The 20,484-nt window shown below is 40.7% G+C and overlaps 1 protein-coding gene across 3 annotated transcripts in view; it reads right to left on the bottom strand.

The window, feature by feature from the left end:
• Positions 1–20,484, bottom strand: part of large2 (LARGE xylosyl- and glucuronyltransferase 2) — a 165,037-nt gene that overhangs the window by 8,958 nt on the left and 135,595 nt on the right. For all 3 annotated transcript variants that reach the window (XM_041790494.1, XM_041790499.1, XM_041790506.1), the window contains 8 exons: positions 17,708–17,997; positions 15,662–15,744; positions 12,464–12,587; positions 7,150–7,321; positions 5,572–5,676; positions 5,351–5,463; positions 2,636–2,761; positions 794–949 (listed from right to left, as the gene is read on the bottom strand). In XM_041790494.1, coding sequence (XP_041646428.1) covers positions 794–949; positions 2,636–2,761; positions 5,351–5,463; positions 5,572–5,676; positions 7,150–7,321; positions 12,464–12,587; positions 15,662–15,744; positions 17,708–17,997 — 1,169 coding nt within the window. The remainder of the gene's footprint in view (positions 1–793; positions 950–2,635; positions 2,762–5,350; positions 5,464–5,571; positions 5,677–7,149; positions 7,322–12,463; positions 12,588–15,661; positions 15,745–17,707; positions 17,998–20,484) is intronic.

Consider the following 20,484-nt stretch of genomic DNA (forward strand, 5'->3'; position numbering starts at 1 on the left):
TTCTGTAAATGGATGGACACTCTGACGAGTTTTAATACACAACCCAAGCCTCTCTTAACCTACATCCACAAGGCTTTAAAGTTTATGAGCAACAGTAATGCCTTCAAACCTCTCTGCTTTCACATCCAGATGCTTTTAGAAACAATGTAGAGAGGTTGAGGAGAGTGAAAAGAATCTGGTGGTCCCTGTAGCTATACCGTGTCTTCTTACAAGCTGCTACTGCATGCAACTTTTCATCTTTGTGTTTTGTTGTGCCTGCTTCCTCTTCTTTTGTTGTTTACTAGTGGTTAGCAAACAGTTTTGAGCATTACTGCCACCTGCACTCGGGTGATGAAGCTATGTAATAGCCAAGTGTGTTTGACTTTTTTCTCTATTGAGACATATCTGTGCTGTAACTGTGTGCAACAAATGTTGACGTTTGAGCCATAACAATTTGGGACAAGTACAAATGACATTACACCCTTAATTTGAGTGGTTTCAAATTAAGCAGCAGGAGTTTTATTTTCATGGCAGCAGAATTTGTACTGCAAATTAAAATATCAAACTGCTTCCCTGCCAATTATAGCTTTGTATTTGACTTTGGATCCTTTCTGGAATTGTTAAAGAGCTAAATTGAATATTGGCAAACAGTTAATGGATGTTTGTTCCTCTGACAAATCAATATTGGCCTCAGCATCAGCCTGGCTCTAGTTCAAACACACTAAGTACCGTAATAAAGAAGAGAAGACTTCAGTATACGTCACATAAATGTATGCTGAGGTCTCCATATCTGCTGACTGTGCTTTGGTCTAACCTGCACGCTGTCTGGACTGGCCTGACTTGGGCAGCCAAAGAGTTCTCGTCTCAGCAGGTTTCCGTCGTACTCTAAGAAGGTCAGGTAGAGGTTTCTGAAGAACTCCACGTGTTTGTTCTTCACCCGGAGCTTCTTTGGAGAGTTCCAGTGGATCACCTGAAACCACAGCAGGAAGTAGACTCTGGATTTTCAAAGTATAGATGCATAGTAATTGAAGTATAAAAGGCATGCATTGAGCAGAAGAAGGCATGTCTTCAGCATCAGTCAAACAAAATCCTTTATGCCTGTATAGAGGTATCGGTGTGGTTCTAAGTTCTTTAGAGTGCAATCACTATAGTCATCTCCCTCTGTATTGCTGCTCTGTTCTACCATTAAAATGCTGGCATTAGCTCCCATTTGATCATCTATTCTGTCTATTTCTCTGCTCATGGCAACTTTGGGTTGAAAAATGGTTGTAAAGGTTTGTTTCCCCAGAGCGTTGGTACTTTTAAATGTGATAATAGCCTGTCCTATCAATAAAAGCATGTGGTATGAAAAACTATCTGAGTATCTTAATTTTTGACAACATAACTGAAGACATGTTTAATCTCTGGTATCACTCTGCTCTCTAGTTGCAGTAAATAAGGTTTATGCACCCTATCTGCAAGGCGATGCTGGCATTTAAAAGTCACATTGGTCTTTAAAATTGCAAGTCAGATTTAAAAAATGGACATAAACATCAGAGGCACTTGCTGTGGAAAAGTTGCAGTAATCCGAAACTGGGATACTAATACTGATCATTTGAACAGATATATGAAAACCAGGTTTCTATATGTTCATGTTTTTACCTGAATATGATTAAAACCACGAGATGACTCAAAACTAGGATAGTCAGGTCCATGTAAACACATTCAATGATACCCTATAAGCAAGAAAATATATTTGGACACACCCGTTAATGATTGAATTCAGGTGTTTCAATTAGACCTGTTGCCACAGGTGTATAAAATCAATCACCTAGCCAAGCAGTCTCCATCTGCAAACATTTGTGATCTTAGATGGGCCGTTCTGAAGAGCTCAGTAACTTCAAGTGTGGTACTATGATGGATGTCATCTTTGCAGTAAGACAGTTTGTGAAATTTTTCCCCTGCTGGGTATTCCACTGTCAACTGTGAGTGAAAATTTTAGAACGTGGAAGCGTTTAGGAACAACAGCAATTCAGCCATGGAGTGTCAGGTCATATAAATTCACAGAGAGGGGTCAACGATGGCAAAGGCTCATAGTGCACAAACCACGTCTGACTTGAACCCCATCCAGCACCAGTTCTACAGAATGAATGGGCACCAATTCCCACAGAAACACTCCAAAATCTTGTGAAAAGCCTTCCAAGGAGAGTGGAGACTGTTATAGCTGTAAAAGGGCAACCTTATATTAAAGTACATATATTTTAATAGAATATCATTACAGTCCCTGTTAAGGTAAAGGTCAGGCAATACTTTTCTCCATATACTGTATCTTCAGTAGGTGTTCATTGCTCTTAAAATGTAATAAATCTTGGTTATCTGTTGTTTTGCATGTCATCATAAGTACTGCCTGAACTACTAGAGTATTCACATTTGAATTAATAACTTTATGCTAGTTTTGACATTATATTCAACTTTTTGGCACCTTTTTTCTCCAGAGCTGAGAAGCATTTGTGGTGTTATTTTAGAGTAGACGGAGTGTGTCTGAGAGTGTGTTTTTATGCTGCAGCTCTGTAACTGAACAGACTGAATCCTGACAGACTGTAGAGTCTCTGGGGGACAGTGTCAGCCCTCTGTCCTCTGCAGTACATCACTGAGTGTGGCTGTGCGGTGCGTGTACCTTGAGGTCGGACACCTCGGTGTAGCACTGCTCGGAGCGGGTGTGATCAGACAGCTGAACGTTCCAGAAGCAGGGCAGCTGGTGCACCAGGACAGGGTTCTGCTTGATGAAGGCGTTGAAGATGTCCTGTGGAGAGAAGAAAATACAGACACATCTAGCAGCACTGAAAGTAGCTCTGCTTGCTCTACTGACTGCTGCTGGACTGGGACAAGACTGTAACTGATACATAGACATTGGTCTTTCAGCCCATGCCCCAGGCCTGGTAGTGAGAAAAGTTTATTCTGCATGACAATGAACAGAGTTTGGGACATTTGACATTGTTGCCTCACAGAAAGAAGGTTCCTGGTTCGCTTCCTGGTCAGAGCCTTTCTGTGCAGAGTTTGTATGTTCTCCCCGTGCATGCGTGAGTTCTCTCCAGGTACTCCGGCTTTCTCCCACCACTAACGGCATGCTAGTTAGATAAAATGTTGACTCTAAATTGGCTGTAAGTGTGAGTATGCCTGGTTGTTTGTCTCTATATGTCAGCCCTGCGATTGCCGAACAGTCCAGGGTGTACCCTGCCTCTCACCTAATGACAGCTGGGACAGGCTCCAGCCCCCTGTGACCCCCCCACACAGCTGTCCACCTAGTCATCAGTGTGGCTACTCCTAATGACTACTGTCCTGCTGCCAGAATGCTCTCAAAGGGGAAATATTTTACTCTTTTAAGACAAGTTTATATTGGTCTCAGAGGTCTCCAAAATATGCCTGTGAAGTTTGCTGCTGAAAAAAACCCTCCAGTACTGGATTTTGCATGTCTAAAAAACCTCCTCTTTTTCAGCCCTGCTCAGAACGAGCTGTTGTCTGTGGCTTTAAATGTTACTGAGCTGTCTGACTCCGCCCCTGTCAGGAAATGTATGTGGCTCAGCTAAGAGGAGGATCAGTAGAAGAGGACGGGTAGGACCAACCAAACCTGGGGGCGGTGCTACCATCCACATGAGGGGAAAATCTGAGAGCGGCTTGTTTCAGCTCACATTTTCTGAAAGGTGGAGAAAGAGAGGGGGGGAGGAAATAGATTTTTCTGATGCTTGGGGTGATTGTGGACGGGCCAGGGGCACATATTTTTGCTAGAAAAGCCTGAAAAAAGTTTATTTTGACATTTAAATCTGATTTAAAAATGCTAACTCCTGGAGTACGGATAGCCTTTTGTGGGAATAGCATGGTTTAGCTCCATGTTGATCTAGAAAATGGAGATAAAGTTGTCTTGAGGCTGTGTCATGTTTTACACACACATAACCAAAATATAGGTAAATGATATTCAGGAATGTAGCAATAACCTGCAAAAAGGTTTAAGCTCTGCAATGCTAGCCTCTCTAGTATTAGCCACATACTGCAAACCCTCTTCGCATCATTACATTGGGATGCTTTACTGTTGTAGTGTGGCACTGGTTTGCAGAATGTATTAATGTAACGTTAGACTTAAATGCATTTTTACTTTGCCTTAAATCAGATAGGAAATTATTTCCCTCAGAACTTCACTAATCAAGATTTTTAAGAACTTCACATAACATACTTTGTCCATAGGGAACATCAAAATCTACACATCCTGAAAGATTCTCAGAGCTGCTTTACGTTTGGTGTTGAAAGCTTTTTGGTGGATCATTTTATGGGAAAAAATGCTTTTTAATATCCTTTTTGTTCTCGTAATCTGATCTGGTTTGTCACTGTAGAAGCAGAGCAATTTAGAGCAATCTCTAATGATTCCCAAAATTGCTGACTTATTTATGTCAAAGCATCATCACTGTCATCAATCTTTTTAATCAATAACCTGTAGAAGCACATCCTGCCAGTGTGAGCAGGCCATCATCAAACAGGGAAACCTAATACCAGAGAGCTCTTCTTCCTTAACATTTCTCAAATCATGCACTCCAGCACCACTGAATTACTGACTTCCAAGCCTTGTAATGAGAGTTCAATCAGGCAACTTAATTTGCTGTGGCTAGGAAGGTTATTACTGCACCACAGCATAGTTGGAGTCTGGTGTCTGGGCTCTGACCTCATCACTCCTCTGAGATTTATTTTGCTTTCAAAATCTGAGTAGGGATGTGGAAGTATCAAAACACCCCCACCCCACCTTACGGAGCCTACAGGTGGATGCTGGGGTGGTGGGGTTGAGGGCAAGAGTGCAGCACTGATACGGAGCAGAGGGAGAGACCATTTAAATCTTGCAGCTTAAACAGACTGCTAATTGGGAAGCTGTTGCAGGTTTCATTCTCTATCTAAGTCCATCAGCTAAGTTTTGGGTTCAACAAACTTTACAGGAACTCCTTGTTGTCTACACTTATTTGCCAATGATTTTCAGGCTGCCATTACACTCTTATGTATTGTTAGATAAAGCTGACATCTATCAACACTCTTAACGTTTCAACAATCGGGCCTGGTATCAGAACTCTAACATCCCACCGGTTATGCAAACAATAGCTCAAGCATCATCTCCGTGGCTTTCTGAATGTGGCTTGGAATCCCTATATGCTGTTTGCAGTGAGGCCACTGGTTATGAGAATGAAAAGTGTTGAATTAGCCTCAAGCTAAGAGGCTAGCAGTGCCTCTTTGACAGCTTTTCTACCTCATCTATACACAAATCCAAAGGGGTGCTGGCTAAATTGAAATGCAATTCAACTTAAGGCGACAAGGCAGTCATGATGTGGTTGGCCCTAAGGAGGAGAAATGGTATTACCTGATCAGCTAGTGATGTACTGAGCATGCTCATTAGCTCCCTCTCAGCTGTCAACCTCCACATCTGCTCCCAACTGATCCGTCTGAGTCGTTCCAGGTAGAGAAGGATTACACCTGAAACAGAGAGCCCGCAGAAATCAAAAACCTGACTGAAGCAGTCATGTCACATTTATTTTTCCCGTCCTTAACAATATGTTTTAAAATAACAGACTTTGTTGTTACCTGTGTTGAAGCCTCGCCCCAGCGCAGGCCAAGGTTTGTGGTTCTTCCACAGGTTCCCCAGGTACCAGTCGCTCTGGTTCTCCACCAGACCAATCACCTGTTTATCTGTAACAATAGACAATAATAATTAGTCAGTACTTTGAAATATATAGATGCTCAGTGGCACGCTAATCCCTCACGTGGCCCTTTTAGGATTGACACACCCGGGGTCAGGCACTGATTAAATGTACAATTAAGCCCCACAGCAGACAAAAAAAATAAGATACACTATGGTGTATTACACATGACATTACAAGTCTTCATTCATAGAATGTTTGACAAAGCCACCAGCAAAACAACCCAGCTTAAATCAGTATGTGGTTAAATGCTGAACGCCAACCAAGGAAAACAAAACAGTAAAAATGTATCAATCCATGAGACTACTATCAAGGTTGAACAGCCTGACGGCAGAGGGAATGAAAGTCTTGAAATAATGGTTTGTTCTTCAGGGCGCTATAAAACCGCGGTCTGAGGTCATGTTTGAATGTGGTCATGTTGGGAAATTATTCCTTTAGGTTTTTGGACCACCTGCCTCTCACACAGAGAATCAGATCTATCTGCTGGAGAAGATTTTAGTAAGACTTGTTCCTGTCTTTGACGGACTGACCATCAAACCAACAAAATATGGATCATTACATCCCATTTGCATAAAGAGGTGTTGCTTAATAGATCAGCTAATGGGTTTTCAGAAAGACAAGAAAGAAAATCTTTTGTCAGATCATAAGAATTTGATGGGTTTTTCTTGACCCAGTTTTGGACTGTGATTAAGAAAAAGAAACTCTTTTCTTTATTTCTTTTTTAAGGTTTGAAGGTTTCTTTAATCGGTGAAACATTTTAAACCAACTGACTTTATAATCTTTCAGAATATTTTCCATTGAAAGTAAAATATTAGAGGTATAAAGTGACCTGTAGGTATGCAGCATCGTTTTCCTATGTTCCATTGCAATATTTCTCAAATGAAAGCCACAACATTTTAAATGCTTTTTTTTTTTAATGCATTATGACCACACAAGTACTGTACATACCCTATCCCTTCTGTTCAGATATGAACCACATATACAACCATCATACAGAGGTGAATGAAAGCCCAAATCCAGCCCAAGTGAAAGAAAGCCAAGTCTAAACCACTACAAAGTCAGGCCTCTACCAAGATTACCCCCCGATTACCCCAATACTGGGGGTATGGCAAATCACATATGGTTATATGTTGCCCCTCAAACATTTTGCCATGACATTATACCACATGTACGATAAAATACAACAAAAAAATTCAAAGTTAATAGGGCAAATGCGATAGGGTGATAGAATGAGTTACTTTTCTCATTCATTTTACCCTGTACAGACAAAAAAGGCATGTATTAAGGGGTTTATTTTTCAGAAACATACTGTTTAGATGATTATTTACCTACAAAATGATAAAATAATATTTGGAACAACCTTTCAAAAATATATTTTTTTAATACTGTATTTATGCCCATTCAGAAGACCTAGAGGACACTGATAATTCCCCAGTAGCCCATAAAGCTCAGAATGTCTTACCGGTAAACTTCCTAAAAATGCCCCAGAGCTCGGCGATATCTGTGGCGAAGGTGATGTCGGTGTCCAGAACGATGACTTTGGACAGGTCAGAGGGCAAAGCTTTGGTCAGCGTCAGCTTCATCAAGCCATAAATACCTGAGTAATGCTTGTTGGGAATCCATGACACCTCAGACTGAAACGACAAAAGAAGAGGAAACATCCAGTTTAATTTGTTTAAGTCATATTTTTCCCTTTTCACACAGGTGACTGCTGGAGCCAGGGGTGTTCTTTATATGGGAGCAGCTTTCTGTGTGTGGGTTGACACAAAGCCACGTTCAGCAAATTCTGGCAAAGCCTCAATGTGTTTTTTTCCTTTTCTGGATCTGCAAATAGCGTCTCTTAATTAATTCTCTTGATTCAGAGTAATTGGATCTGCATAAGTGCATCATCGGCAAATATAATCGGCTTAGAGTCTCGTCTGTTTTCTGCACTTTAATGCCGGTTAATGAAAAGTGGAGGGAGAGGCTGCAGGTCGACGCATCTGACGGCACAAAGGACTCATTGTTCAGCACAAAGACTGAGAGGAGGGAGAATGTGATGATGTGAGGGAGGGGGGATGCAGGTCGGAGTCACACACACTTACATTCCCATCCTTCTGAGAGAACATTCATCAACTTGATGTGAAATAAATGATTGGGGCGTTTTGTGCTGAAGTGTCACTTGACTTTGAGAGAAAGTGTTTGAACAGCTCAGGTATGCTTTATTTTTCTGCAGAGAGGAAGTCTTTTAACCCCATTTAACTTTAAAGAGCAGGATGTAGGACTTAAAATCAGTGTGAGGAGGAGAGTAAGTGCCCTCTGCTTCAGATCTAGGTTATCAGACACAAAGGTTTTTATGAGAACATTAGGAAGGAAAAATGTACTGTGGCAAGGTTAGCACATTAAATGTGATAAAAGGATTTTAGTCTCTGCTTTGTTTTAGAGATTTTTTATGCTTTTAGAAGTGGTTTGGCTTCATGAGTTTATGAAGACTGCCTCTGAAACCATCCTATGGTAGTTTCTCCATAACTTTGGTTTCACCTCTGCACAGGTCTGACAAACAGGCGAGAACCACTGCTGTATAGATCAGGGGTTCTCAGACTTTTCAGGGCTAGGGACCCCTTACAGGGCAGAACATTTTCTAAGGACCCCCACATAACCCTCGCGCTGATTAAACGTATGTTAAGTGCCATATTTACTCCTAAATGCTGTATTTTAAACTCTTCAATTCAAGTACAAGCTCTTGTCCAATTGAGTGTGGTTTCTTACTTTTTGAGATCCTATGAACAACCAAATAAGAAACCTTCTGTGTTTTTCTGAGGTTGTGGTCAGGTTCAACAATCGTGTTTTCTGGTGGATGTAGTCCTCACCCTTTTGTTGGAAAAAAAAAAACAACTTTTTTTTTGTCCTTAAACTCTGCATGCTTTGTTGTTAGATGACACTTTAGCCGTGTTTCCATCAGGGGGTCCGGTTTGATTCCGTTCGGTTTGGTATGGTTTGGTACGCTAAACCCCCAAATAGTTTGCATTTCTACAGACACCCGTGCTCTCACTTGGGTGGGCGGGGCTGTAAAAGCATGCATGTAAAGTCACAGACAGCGCGAGTGAGCCTTCAGGCTCTGCTTTGTGTTCTTAAAAATCATCCAGATAAACGTCAGGAAACTTGATTTGTGGCCAGATATCAATATCCATAGACTAGGAAACAGTCTGGATCTCCGTCGAGTCCAAATATTTTCCATTTAGGCAGATATTAGTCCATTTTTCTCCTGTTTTCACCCGCTTCTCACAGCGCAGACTTCCTTGGTTGAAGCCTGGAGGCAAGCAGCTGAGTCGCGCGCTGACATGACGTCAGTGCAGCCCCTATTGTTGTGTGTGTAGCTCCACCTTTTTGGCATGGTTAGGTAAGATTGGCACCCCTACAGAAGGGTGCCAAAAAGTGGGACGGTACGGGTCGGATTTTTGGGACCCTTTCTCTATGGAAACTCCAAAAAAAGCATGCCGTACCGCACTGAACTGAGCCGCACCGCTCGGTGGAAACGACCTATTTGGCTTGGTGGGCTTCATGGCTTAACATGAAGACACACAACACATTTTGGTCTTCAATCGCTGATCTCAATAACACCAAACTATTTAAGAGCTAGTATTTATCAATTGTTGCTAACTGGACCTGCACACCAAATGCATCCTGAGCAAAGTGACTGGTGCTTGACGATTGATAGATATACATGATATGTCACAATCATATCTGTTTTTATTGGCCCAAAGCTGACTTATGTGGGAGTCATTGGTTAAGTATAGTTGTTTTATGGAACTGTGGTTCCTGCATTTATTTACTTTTTAATGGCATGACATTATTTTAATGACTTATTTTAAATCATTTCCCAGACCCCCAAGCTGTGGCTCACAGACCCCCAGGGGTCCCCAGACCCCAGTTTGAGAACCACTGGTGTAGCTTATACAGATAGATAATGATCATATTTATAAAATACACAAATATAGACCTTTTACATCTGGTTTAACACAGTATGTTCTGTCTGGTGTCCCCCTCACTTAGACAGCTTGGAAGTGGCACGTTACTCACTGAGAGCTAGAGCTAAAAAAATGTTAAAGGTGCACTGTGTAGAATTTGGAATTTTAGTGACATCTAGCGTTCAGATTTTAGAATGAGCCGATCTGTTACCAAAACATCACATCACTAAGCGACGAGAGCCTGTGAAGACCAAAAAGTATCATGAGCCGGACATCCTTTACAGCAGTGACGAGGTGAGGGTTTATTCATTCATTTTTGTAACCATTATTTTTATAGATTATAGGTCAGCCTTCTTCTCCACCTGCCTTCCAGGTAACTTTCAGGACCAGCGGGCAGGTTCGTATTTAAAATTTGATTTCGCTCTTTCTGTCCCCCAATCGTTGCCGTAGACAACATGGCGGTTCGTTATGTCAGCCTCCGTGAGGCGACCCGCGGTAATGTAAATCTAAAAAGCTTTTTCCTAATTTTGTAAAAAGAAAACGAAAGTTTAAAGGGGATGATTGTGCACTTATTTTAACATACTTCACATAAATATATAAACTTTATATCCCATTTACACCGTTACTGTTCGGCGAAATGCTGCCAGATTCTACACACTGTACCTTTAAATCAAATACTTTACCCGGTTTCAAAAAGGAGCGTTTACAGCCTCCCAACAGCTGTTTCTGTGTGGGTAAAACAACAATACGACAAAAACTTTTGCGTATACTTCTGAATTCGTCTCTGTGTGGACTGGGCCTTAAACAGACATCAACTTCATTTTTTATCAGAACAAGAGCAAAAAGCTGCATTTAACGCTTCTCTTAGCAGAGAAGGTCTTGATAAGCTTTGGCACGAATTTTAGCCACTCAGAGCTTTGCTGATTAATAACTACTGTAGTGTCGAGGCTAGTTAATGCTCTGTGCAAACATGAAAATAGATCTGTGCAATTTTGAACTTTACAACTGTCAATGCCCTCGTACTGGCATGCATCTGTTATGTTTGAGTGGACATTGAAAACCTAATCCACTAGAGGCCGTCATCTCTCACCGAGCTACTGTGATGCTGTTCCATTTATCCCATAGAATAAAGAAAGAAGGGTCTGTCCTCTGCTTAGCTGTGCTCTTGAAACATCTGTCTGTGTGCCCAGGTGAGCTAACATTATTGTTATCTCTGTATTTTCTAGTAACTAACTCATAATTCGTTTATATTTCCTCAGAATTCCTCAATATTAGGTGCTTTCAAATGTGTTTTCTTCTTGTGTTTGCTACTCTGGGTTGAACTGCTGGCTGTATTGCTCAATATCACCCCATAATTGGTGACGGTATAGTAATGTTTGATTCGTATCCATAAGCTTCAGACAAAAAGGCTTGTCTGTGTCCGTATGTGGTTCAAACATAGAGCATAAATGAGCCTTTAGCCTGCACAGCTCAGGTCGGCACAGGAGCTTTTCACATCCACCTCCTTTGTGCCTTGTCACTAAAAGTCCAACCCTTCCCAAACACTTTCTAAGGGACCTTTCTCAGACGAATTTGAAATATACTCATGCAATGTATTTATGAAACAGCCTTTCTGGTGTGTCAGGTTATTGAATTTGCTAATGCTAGCAAACATCAGTATCATGGCTTTGACATGACTTTATTAACTGGTGACTTTTAAGCAAGAGAGATGCTTGAAAACAGAAAGAGTACTTGTGAAAGGCTTCTTGTGTCGTGGAGATCACATTTTGATATTTTAATGTAAAGACAGATAAAAGGATTTGCGAGGAGAGTTAGGTAGGCATCAAGGCTTCTGTACAGAGAAAGGCCTCTATCATCTACTGTAGTAACGTCACAATAGTGACAAGGCTGCAAAAGATCTTTTTAACCGTGAAGTGTTGCTGGTCCTATTTCATGTTTGTTGCGTGTGTTTGCCTGACAATCATCAATCAAGGTTTGTTTGAGGGAATAAAATGACTAAAAATCCAAATCAATGGGGCTCCTGCCTGGCTGATGATACCATCTTCCCTCAGTAATGACAAAACAGAACCTTTTCCCACCTGTCTTCTAGTAATTTTCTTTTTCTCCCTTTTTAAATTGAAACATGAAAAACGATTTATTTTTTGCTTATTTGCGTTTGACCATCAAGTAGAAAGAGACTCTGTTTTCCAAATTTGATTATTTTATTATCAAATGAAAATTTAAATTTAAATAACCTCTCATTTTGTCTAATCTAATATCCCTTTTAGAACAACAAATCCAAATGCAAAAAGATGTAAATACCAGATTTGGGAATGGCTTTGATGGAGTTATTAGTGCAATGAAGAGCACAAAACAAAGCTGATTTGAAAATGTGTGTTAAATATCTCTCCCCTCCCTCCTCCACTGAATTAACTTTCATTTTAAGGAGGCTAAACTGCACACTGACCCTTCCTCACATCTTGAGGTAACATTCAGTGAACATTCACGCAGCTTAATCAGTCCTCTGATCTGTTAATGCGACGCACCATGAGACAGACATAAAAACAGGAGCTGTGACCTCCTCTTTGAGACTTCGTGATTCATCTGCAGCGTTCAGCGTCTCCATTGATGTCTCTCTGTCTCTTTGATGCTCTGAGGTGAATCTCGTCTCTTAGAGGAGATTTATAAATACATTAGCTCGACTTGCTGCAGCTTTGCGGAGGTGAAAGAGTTCCCTTTGATGTGGTAAATGTAGGATTTGACTTTGACTCACCTTGTCCACACACAGAGCAGGAAACAGGGACAAGCAGAGGTGTATGGATGAGGAATGACAGTGTGTGTTCCTCTTACCTTGAGTTCATCTGCATCGTAGAAGCTGACTTGCACCGATGGAACCATCCAGGACTGAAACAGAGAACTCAGGATACGATTGGCTACTGTGTCGGTGATGAAATGGAAGTGAAGAGGATTTCTCCTGAGAAGTAAAAAGAGATGTTAAATTCAGTGAGGGTTCTTCTGAAGGACAGTTGGCCGTTTTTTCCTTGCTTACACTTCTAGTTCGGCAGTTAGTGTACATCCTTGGGCGGCAACAAAAATCTCAGTGGTTGCAAGTTCAACCGCCCAGCATTACCATCCTACTTAGCATTTCCACGCTAAGCAGAGGCTAGATGCTGCTCAGCATCAGCTGCTTACTTCTTGTTTTGAACTGAAGAGTCTGGTTGGCAAAAACAAACCTTTGAAAAGAAGATGGACTGGCCAGGTTAAATGTCTGTCATCAGGCAAACCCATCTTGCAAAGCTCCTATCTGAAATCATGTTCCAAGTCTGTCAGCCCGGACATATGTGGTGCCTACACTGGAAGCCCACTAATAGCAGCTTTTCTTCCTTATTATGTAAAATTCACCCATGAAACCAGAACGTTGATTACTGTTTACTAAATACACTGTATTGAAAATAAGGGAAACCAGTCTAAGAATTGGTCAAAGGTAGATTTACTGCTCAGCTATCTGTAGTAAAGAACCCCAGCACTACACAGGAATTGGGTTATAGAAAAATTACTTTGAGGGCTCTTGACGATATCATCTAAGTCAGAGGTTCTCAAACTTTTCCATGACCCCCAAAATAAGTGTCCAAGACTGTACCTGAAGGTGGTTAAAGCATAAACACTGCCATCCACATTCAATATCAAAGTGGAGACTTAAAGGATTTTTTTAAATATAACTTTGATTTCAGCTTAAATCTCACCAATGACCTTGTTGTTAAATTTACATTTATGCAGATCATTTTATAAAAATGGGCAAAATGTAAAATTTGAAATCATTTAATAATATTCTCTGTTTTTGGAAGGTATCTGGTGACCCCCAAGGGGGTCCTGATTGCCACGTTTAAACCATTTATCTATGCAACACAGTATATTTCAGGGAGGAACACTCTTGTCATACATTTTACCCTTTAATTGCTAAATTGATATACAGGTTTATTTGGTGGAAAAGGCTGTGCTCTAAAGATGCTCCCTGGGTTAGTCAAGCAGCATGCTTTGACTTTCCAGGGAGTGCATAGCTAGAAATCACCATATGGATTGATAAATTAATGTCAATACAAACTGAATACAATCAAATTAGTTCAAAAGCAATGAATTCATAGTAGCATGAATCTCAATATGAGGGTGCAATAACCTTTATGCAATAAAGGAGACGGCTGGGGTGGAGGAGGTTAAGCTTCCAGCAGTAGCAGCATTAATGCAGCAGGGATTAGTGAGAAGTATGTCATAAAATATATGGACCGTTGTGTGGAAAGAAAGAGTTGTGATTGGCTGTGGGAGCTGGAAGATAATTGGGAGCAGCAGACTGTCAGCTGATCATGGCTTAGCATATGACCACTGTGCCTTGCATTAACTAAAGCTGAGCTGCATAACATGCAATCACAGTCAATAAATCTGTCTACATTAAAACCAACTCAATACTAGATTAAACTAGAGCTGAACAATTTTAAAAAATCTCTAATTGTGATGATTTTGACTTGTATTGCAAATTGAATATTTATTCATATATATTTATTTATTTGAATATTTTGAAGGGAGTGTTCAATGTTATGCAATTCTCATCTTTAATAAGAAAAATGTGCAAAAATGAAGAAAGCAGGATTTTTGTAGACTATTCCAAAAAATGGCACTTAAATGATTGCATGATATGCAATGCAAAAAAGCTTTAAACTGGTGTTTTGACACAAATTACAGGTGAAAAAAATTTTGCACTTTCTGCGATTAAAAAAATCCAGCATTTCATATCGCAATGCGATCTAATTTCTGATAAATTACCCAGCCCTACTATTTGCTATGTACTTATTTGATAAAAAGCACATTTTTAGGCCTGATATCTGCCTGTGAAACCGGCAAAAAGACCAGCAAACGCCGGCTACTAGTAACTCAGGTGTGGAGCGTTGTTTTTTGGAAAGTCCTTCATTCAAAATAAGAAGTAAGCAATCTGAAGAAGTCTGTGTAGCTGAGCATTGCATCTCTACTCATCGTCTTTTATTGGTGCTTTGTTTGAGTGACCCCGGTAGAGAAATTTACATACTGTGCCTTTAAAATTTCCCACTTTAAATGTGTGAAGAAAACCTGTCAGACAACAATAGTCTAGACTGGCATTTACTGCTCAGTGACTGTTTAGTTTAGAAGTTTAGGGACTGATGAGATAATAAAGGGCTTGACATATATGGATATATTTTCTTTTTTCAAATGTTTTATTAGACTTTACTGTAACTTTAAACACAACATGTAATAAAATAACCCAATGTTAAGGGACAATCAGCATCACTCTGAAAAGTCAGTCAATCTGAATTAATATCAGACTAAAATATTACCCAAAATAATCTATCGAAACCACATTCATTTTCAAATATTTACCAGCAGTTATAAAATGAAACAAATCCATGAGGGCAGAGCTGTTTGATGTCAGGAAAAAATCCCAAAAAGCAAGAAATCTTCATAAAAACATCCAAATCGTCGTGAATAAGTCACAATTATCTTCACTGATGCACAGAGAATCATTTCATTTCAAACTTTTCTAAGACTGCAGTGAACTGAGGCTTAGATTGAGAGAGGTCAGGGATTTTCAGGTGCTTCATAAAAGTTTCATTTTCATCAAACAGGTCGGCCTTTCATGTTTAAACTCTATTTTAACTTTTGTTCCACTCTGCAGCTTTTCAAAGCCTTTCAGTGCCTGCACCATTTGAGGTTAAGGCCGTGTCAGACCTGAGCGTTAATAAAAGACAAAAAGAGCTGAAAGCTGAAATGCATTGAGTCACAGGGGTGCCATTAAATAAAGATAAATCTGTAAAAGAAAAAACATGTGAGGAGAAGTATATGGAGACACATAGAAAAGAAGCAGACAACCTCATTAGCATAATATGTGAATAAAATTAGATTCCCAAACCTACTCTATATTTTTTATGTTTTACTGAACCCCTCCAACTCCACAGAAGTGAAGTCAAACAAATGTATGAAAGCAGAGGTATGAGTGGCATCTCTGTTGTGAATTTGGCGTCTCACCTGTGAAAGAGGACGGACTTGACCAGCGTGACCACGTCTCTGCTGGCGTTGTGACCGGCACAAACACACGCTACATGGATCAGCTGCAGACACGGAGGAGAGGAAGAGTCAGCAAGTTGATGAGGGAGTTAAACAGCTCAGAGTTTTAAAGAGAAGGAACCATGAGTCATTTTAGCACTGAGTCACAAGTCACCATTTCACATAATTACTTTCTCTATGAATCCTTTTGTGTCATTTTGCACATCAGCAGGAGAGTATCCAAACTTTACCATTAATCTGAAGCTGTGAAAATCTGCTGTTCTGAATCTAAAACCCTAAAGCTCCACTATTTTGTTTCTCTACAGCCCCTTACCTTGAGACTCCACATAATTCTGGACACTCGCTCCTAAATCTTAATGTGACATTTCATATTTAGCCTCTCCAATATTTATGATTTTATGCCATTTGCTTGAAAGATCCAAAGTCTTTGAAAATCTGCAGCTTGGAGGCTGAAAACACATCAAAGAGTTTAGTCCTTGTCGACTCTCTCCTCACTGCCTCCTCCTACCATTAGTGAATGCTATGATTTACTGAGGCCTATTTGTGCCTTTTCATTTTATTATGCACCCATATAATTTTCTTCATCCCACTCTGTTGTCTTGAAAATCATGCACATTTTCCTCCATATTTTTTGACCTAACATGCAATGCAGTAAACAGTGCTAAGAAAATAGTGAGTTTGTCTAACAGAGGGCTCTAAAACTATTTCATTGCCAGTCAACACTATCTGCAGATATATAGCAGAGCATTGAAGACAAGCAGACTGTGGTCCAAACTAGGACTAGAGGTAGTTAATTGTTTTATGTTTGCATAGGCATGTCAGTCCATTAGAATATGATAGCCTATATTTGTTATATTTGAAATCAGAAGGCACAAATAAGTCTAATGGCCTTTACAGCCTTCGGACACATTGTATGAAGACAACAAATAAACTCTAGATGTTGTCAAATGTATGTGACAGACGTTCAGACTTTTCAGGGGACATTGCCACAATAATTCATCTTAAATGTACCAGCTACATATGAATGCAAAAAATCAAGGAATAAAGCAGAACTCATGAAAAAAAATTCTTCTTTGCTGTGAAATAGACCTGAAAACAGTAATTAAGACCATTAACTTGTCTTTGTTTACAGCCATAAACTAAGGGAAAGCAAGAAACTCTGACATGTTCTGGTTTAAATGATCAGAATTGTTCCTTCAGTGACCTCTTATTTTTGAGTTGAACCCTGCTAGCCATTAGAAAAAAAATCAGGTTAACATGCTGGGTTAGGTTTGGTTTGGCTAGGTTGGAACAGGTTAGGTTGGGTTAGTGTAGAATCTTTTAGGTTTAGGTAAGTTTGGTAAACTTAGGTAAAGTTAAGTTAGGCTGGGTTAGATTAGGCTAACTCAGACCAGGTTAGGTTCAGTTATGTAAGGTAAAGTGGGTTAGGTTAGGTTAGATTAGGTTAGGGTGGGTTGTGTTAGGTTGGTTTAGATTACATTGAATTGTTTTTTTTTTTAGGTAAAGTTAGTTAGGCTAGGTTTGGTTTGGTTCAGTGAAGAAAGGTTAGGTTAAGTTAGGCTAGTTAGGTAAGGTCAGGAAAGTTTAGGTTAAGTTAGGTAAGATAAGGATGGGTTAGGCAAGGTTAGTAAGGTAAGATTGGGTCCATTAGTCTAGGATAGGATGGGTCAGGTGAATTTAGGCTGGGTTTACTAATGTTATGTTAATTAGGTTGGGTTTGGTCAGGTTAGATTAGGCTGGTTGGGTTTGGAGGGGTTAGCCAGAAAAGGTTAAGTTAGGTAAGGTTAGGTTTGATGAGGCTATGTTAGGTTGGGTTATATTAGGTTGGTTAAACTACATTTAGGTTTGGTTTGGTAAGGTATTGTTATGTTTGGTTTGGTTAGTAAATGTAGGTAGGTAGGTAAATATAGGGAAGTGGTCAGGCTAGGTCGAGTTAGGTTGGATTAGGTTAGGGTTAGCTTCGAGTTAGGGTTAGTTAGGTTTGGTTAGCTGTTCGTGCATACTGACCTCACACTTCTGGACGGTGGGCGATCGAGGACACTCGGTATGGTTGTTCTTCTCCTCTGCGGTGTTGTCCCCGTCATCAGGCCCCGTGTCTGCTGAGGCTCCCCACTGCTGGTTGCCATAGTTACCGTCTTGCGGCTGAGCAGCTGTGCCTTGTGATTGGCTGAGCTGCAACCTGATCTGCCGGTTCTCTTCCTCCACTTCTCGTACCCGAGACTCCAGGACGGCTCGCTCCAGGACCTGGGCTGCTGGGGTGTCGGCGAGGCAGGGAGCGAGGAGGAGGGAGCGACCATCTGAGTGGGGGAGAGAGAGAAAGGGGGTTCAGAGTGGTTGCTGTTCATTCAACTTTCTATTTTATGTGATTTTATTATTTTATAGTATTTCCTGAGCTGATCAGAGAGAGGCCTCTGTGTGCATATGTTCAGCCCTGTTGGATATTTCCTTACTCAGCCTTACAAAATGTATTCAGTGTGAGCTACAGAAATATTTACAGTGAGTTCAAATATAGAGGGGAGCAGCTGCTATAGAGTTTGTTTTCAGTTTCTCTAAACTCAATCTGACAAGACGACAGAAAGTGTAAACTTGTTCTCGGGCTTATGAAACCTGATGTGACACTACATACGCTGTATTTTTTCAGCTGATGACAAACAGGCTGAGATTCTTTTTTAACAACATGTTCTCGTGAGTCTCACACTCGAAAATTGGCTCATCACACAATGTCCTCTCCTCTTTCACCACCTTCTTCATCCCTGCTTTCCTGACAGAGAGGGAGGGGTGTTAATGCTCCCAGAATTACTGAGGCAAGGTGGCGATGGGAGGTGGTTCGTTAGTTTTTCTTGTAACAAAACGGGAAATAAATTAGAGCGGTGGATGACAGAAAACTTACAAAACAGTGTTGGAGAACAGGAAAGAAAGGTGTAAATAAATTAGATTAAATAAGTAGATACAAAGATATAGATGCTGTCTAGGCTGCAACCATTTACAGAAACAATATGTCTATGTGGGGGCCATCTTTGAGGGGGACAGCCTAGGCTCACTAAGACTAGAAGTCTTTGGGTGCTGTTTTAGCTCAGTTGGTAAAGCAGGCATCCTTTCACACAGACTATAGTCCTCAACTTGCTAGATGTGGGATCAAGACCAGGTTTCGGCTCATGTCATCACCTGCTCTCCCGTATTTTCCTGTCTCTCTTTATTTGTCCTATCAGAACAAAGGCAAAAAGCCCCCCAAAAATCTTAAAAACCAAACTGAAAGTCTTTGACATCATGATTAAAGTATTCCTTAATCACTGAAATGTGAAATTTTGTTTTGTCACAACTGCCAGACATGGAGGCTTCAATCTGGGTTGTTTCCCATCGTTACAAGAAGAGACCAGAGGAATGTCCCACTCTTATTGGAAGGGAATGGTGGAACTGAATGAACATAACTTTTTAGCCACTTATTGGACCAAAGGAAGTCTAACAAGTTTTAATATAGGCTGTCATCTTTGTCCTTGTGTCTCTTGTTCCTCCATGTGGCATTCACATACACTGCAACAATGTTATTTGGGATGCACAGACATAAGGTACTGTGCAGAACTTTTAGGCATGTACGGGTAAAAAAATTGAGACTGCAAGTAAAGTGTGGATGTGGTGAGTAAGCTATCTGAGGGGACCATCCGTCGGGAGGTAGGATTGACACAACTCCAGTCATGCTCTGGATGTCCTTGCATATAACCAGGGGCATGGGAAAATAATCACACCTTTGGGGCAGTTTAAGGGGTGATGTGCTGAGTCGGCACAACCAAGGGTACTGTCTGGGCAGGTAATAGGGTTGCCATGAGCCCCTGGTCAGGCTGTGGATGTCCAGAGGCCCCATAAACTGCCAGTCGCCTCCAGTGGAGAAAAGGCCCAGACAAAAGTGACGCCATCTACCTTGACTTTGACTGCTGGCCGACACATGTTGGTGTATCGAGCTCAACTCTGGCTGACCGGCCTCCAGGGTTGTGGCGGGTCATGCCCCGTGATGAATCCTTAGTGATCTGGATGCCTAAAACTGACGCACATGGCAGTTTCTATTGAACATCAGTATCGGCTAATGACAAACACCATTGACAAATAATTTCCTACAACAAACATCTGCAGTAGATATTCATCAGTTGTGTCCTAATAGTTTAATGCTGGAATGTAGAACACCTTACACCTGATCTAGGGAAGAGATTTGTTATTTGGCAGAATATTTGACCTGACTGGCCAAACATGAGAATTTTCTGGCAGAGTGGGAGTCTTGCAACAAATATAATAATGGGAGAAATGACTGGCATAACTCATCAGCTATATTGATATTTTAAACAAAGGTACTGGCATTGGCCGGGTATTTACAATTGGTTCATCACAATTTTTTTTTTGTTAGATTCATTTTGGGGCTTTTTAATACCTTTATTCAACAGAGGAGTACAGTGGATAGAGCTGGAAGTGGGACGAGACTGGAGAGACATGCGACAAAAGGCCACAGGTCAGGTACTAACCCGGGCTGTCCGCATACATGGGTTGCGCCTTAGACCGCTAGGCCATCTGCATGCCTGCATCACAAATGTTAAGTCAGTATTTCCATATAGAAGACCGAGAGCAGAATGAAACATCTTTGACCATTAAAGTTGTCTAGCAACAGTGTTCCCACATGATTATAACTTCATCACCAAGCCTTTTATGTGCAACTGCACAACTTTTATGAGCTCCATTTGAAGGCCACAGTCATTGCAGTCCATGATACTTGAATATAAAGGCTGTTACATTAAGCTATT

Source organism: Cheilinus undulatus, linkage group 1 (genome assembly GCF_018320785.1).
Source record: "Cheilinus undulatus linkage group 1, ASM1832078v1, whole genome shotgun sequence".
Taxonomy (NCBI): domain Eukaryota; kingdom Metazoa; phylum Chordata; class Actinopteri; order Labriformes; family Labridae; genus Cheilinus; species Cheilinus undulatus.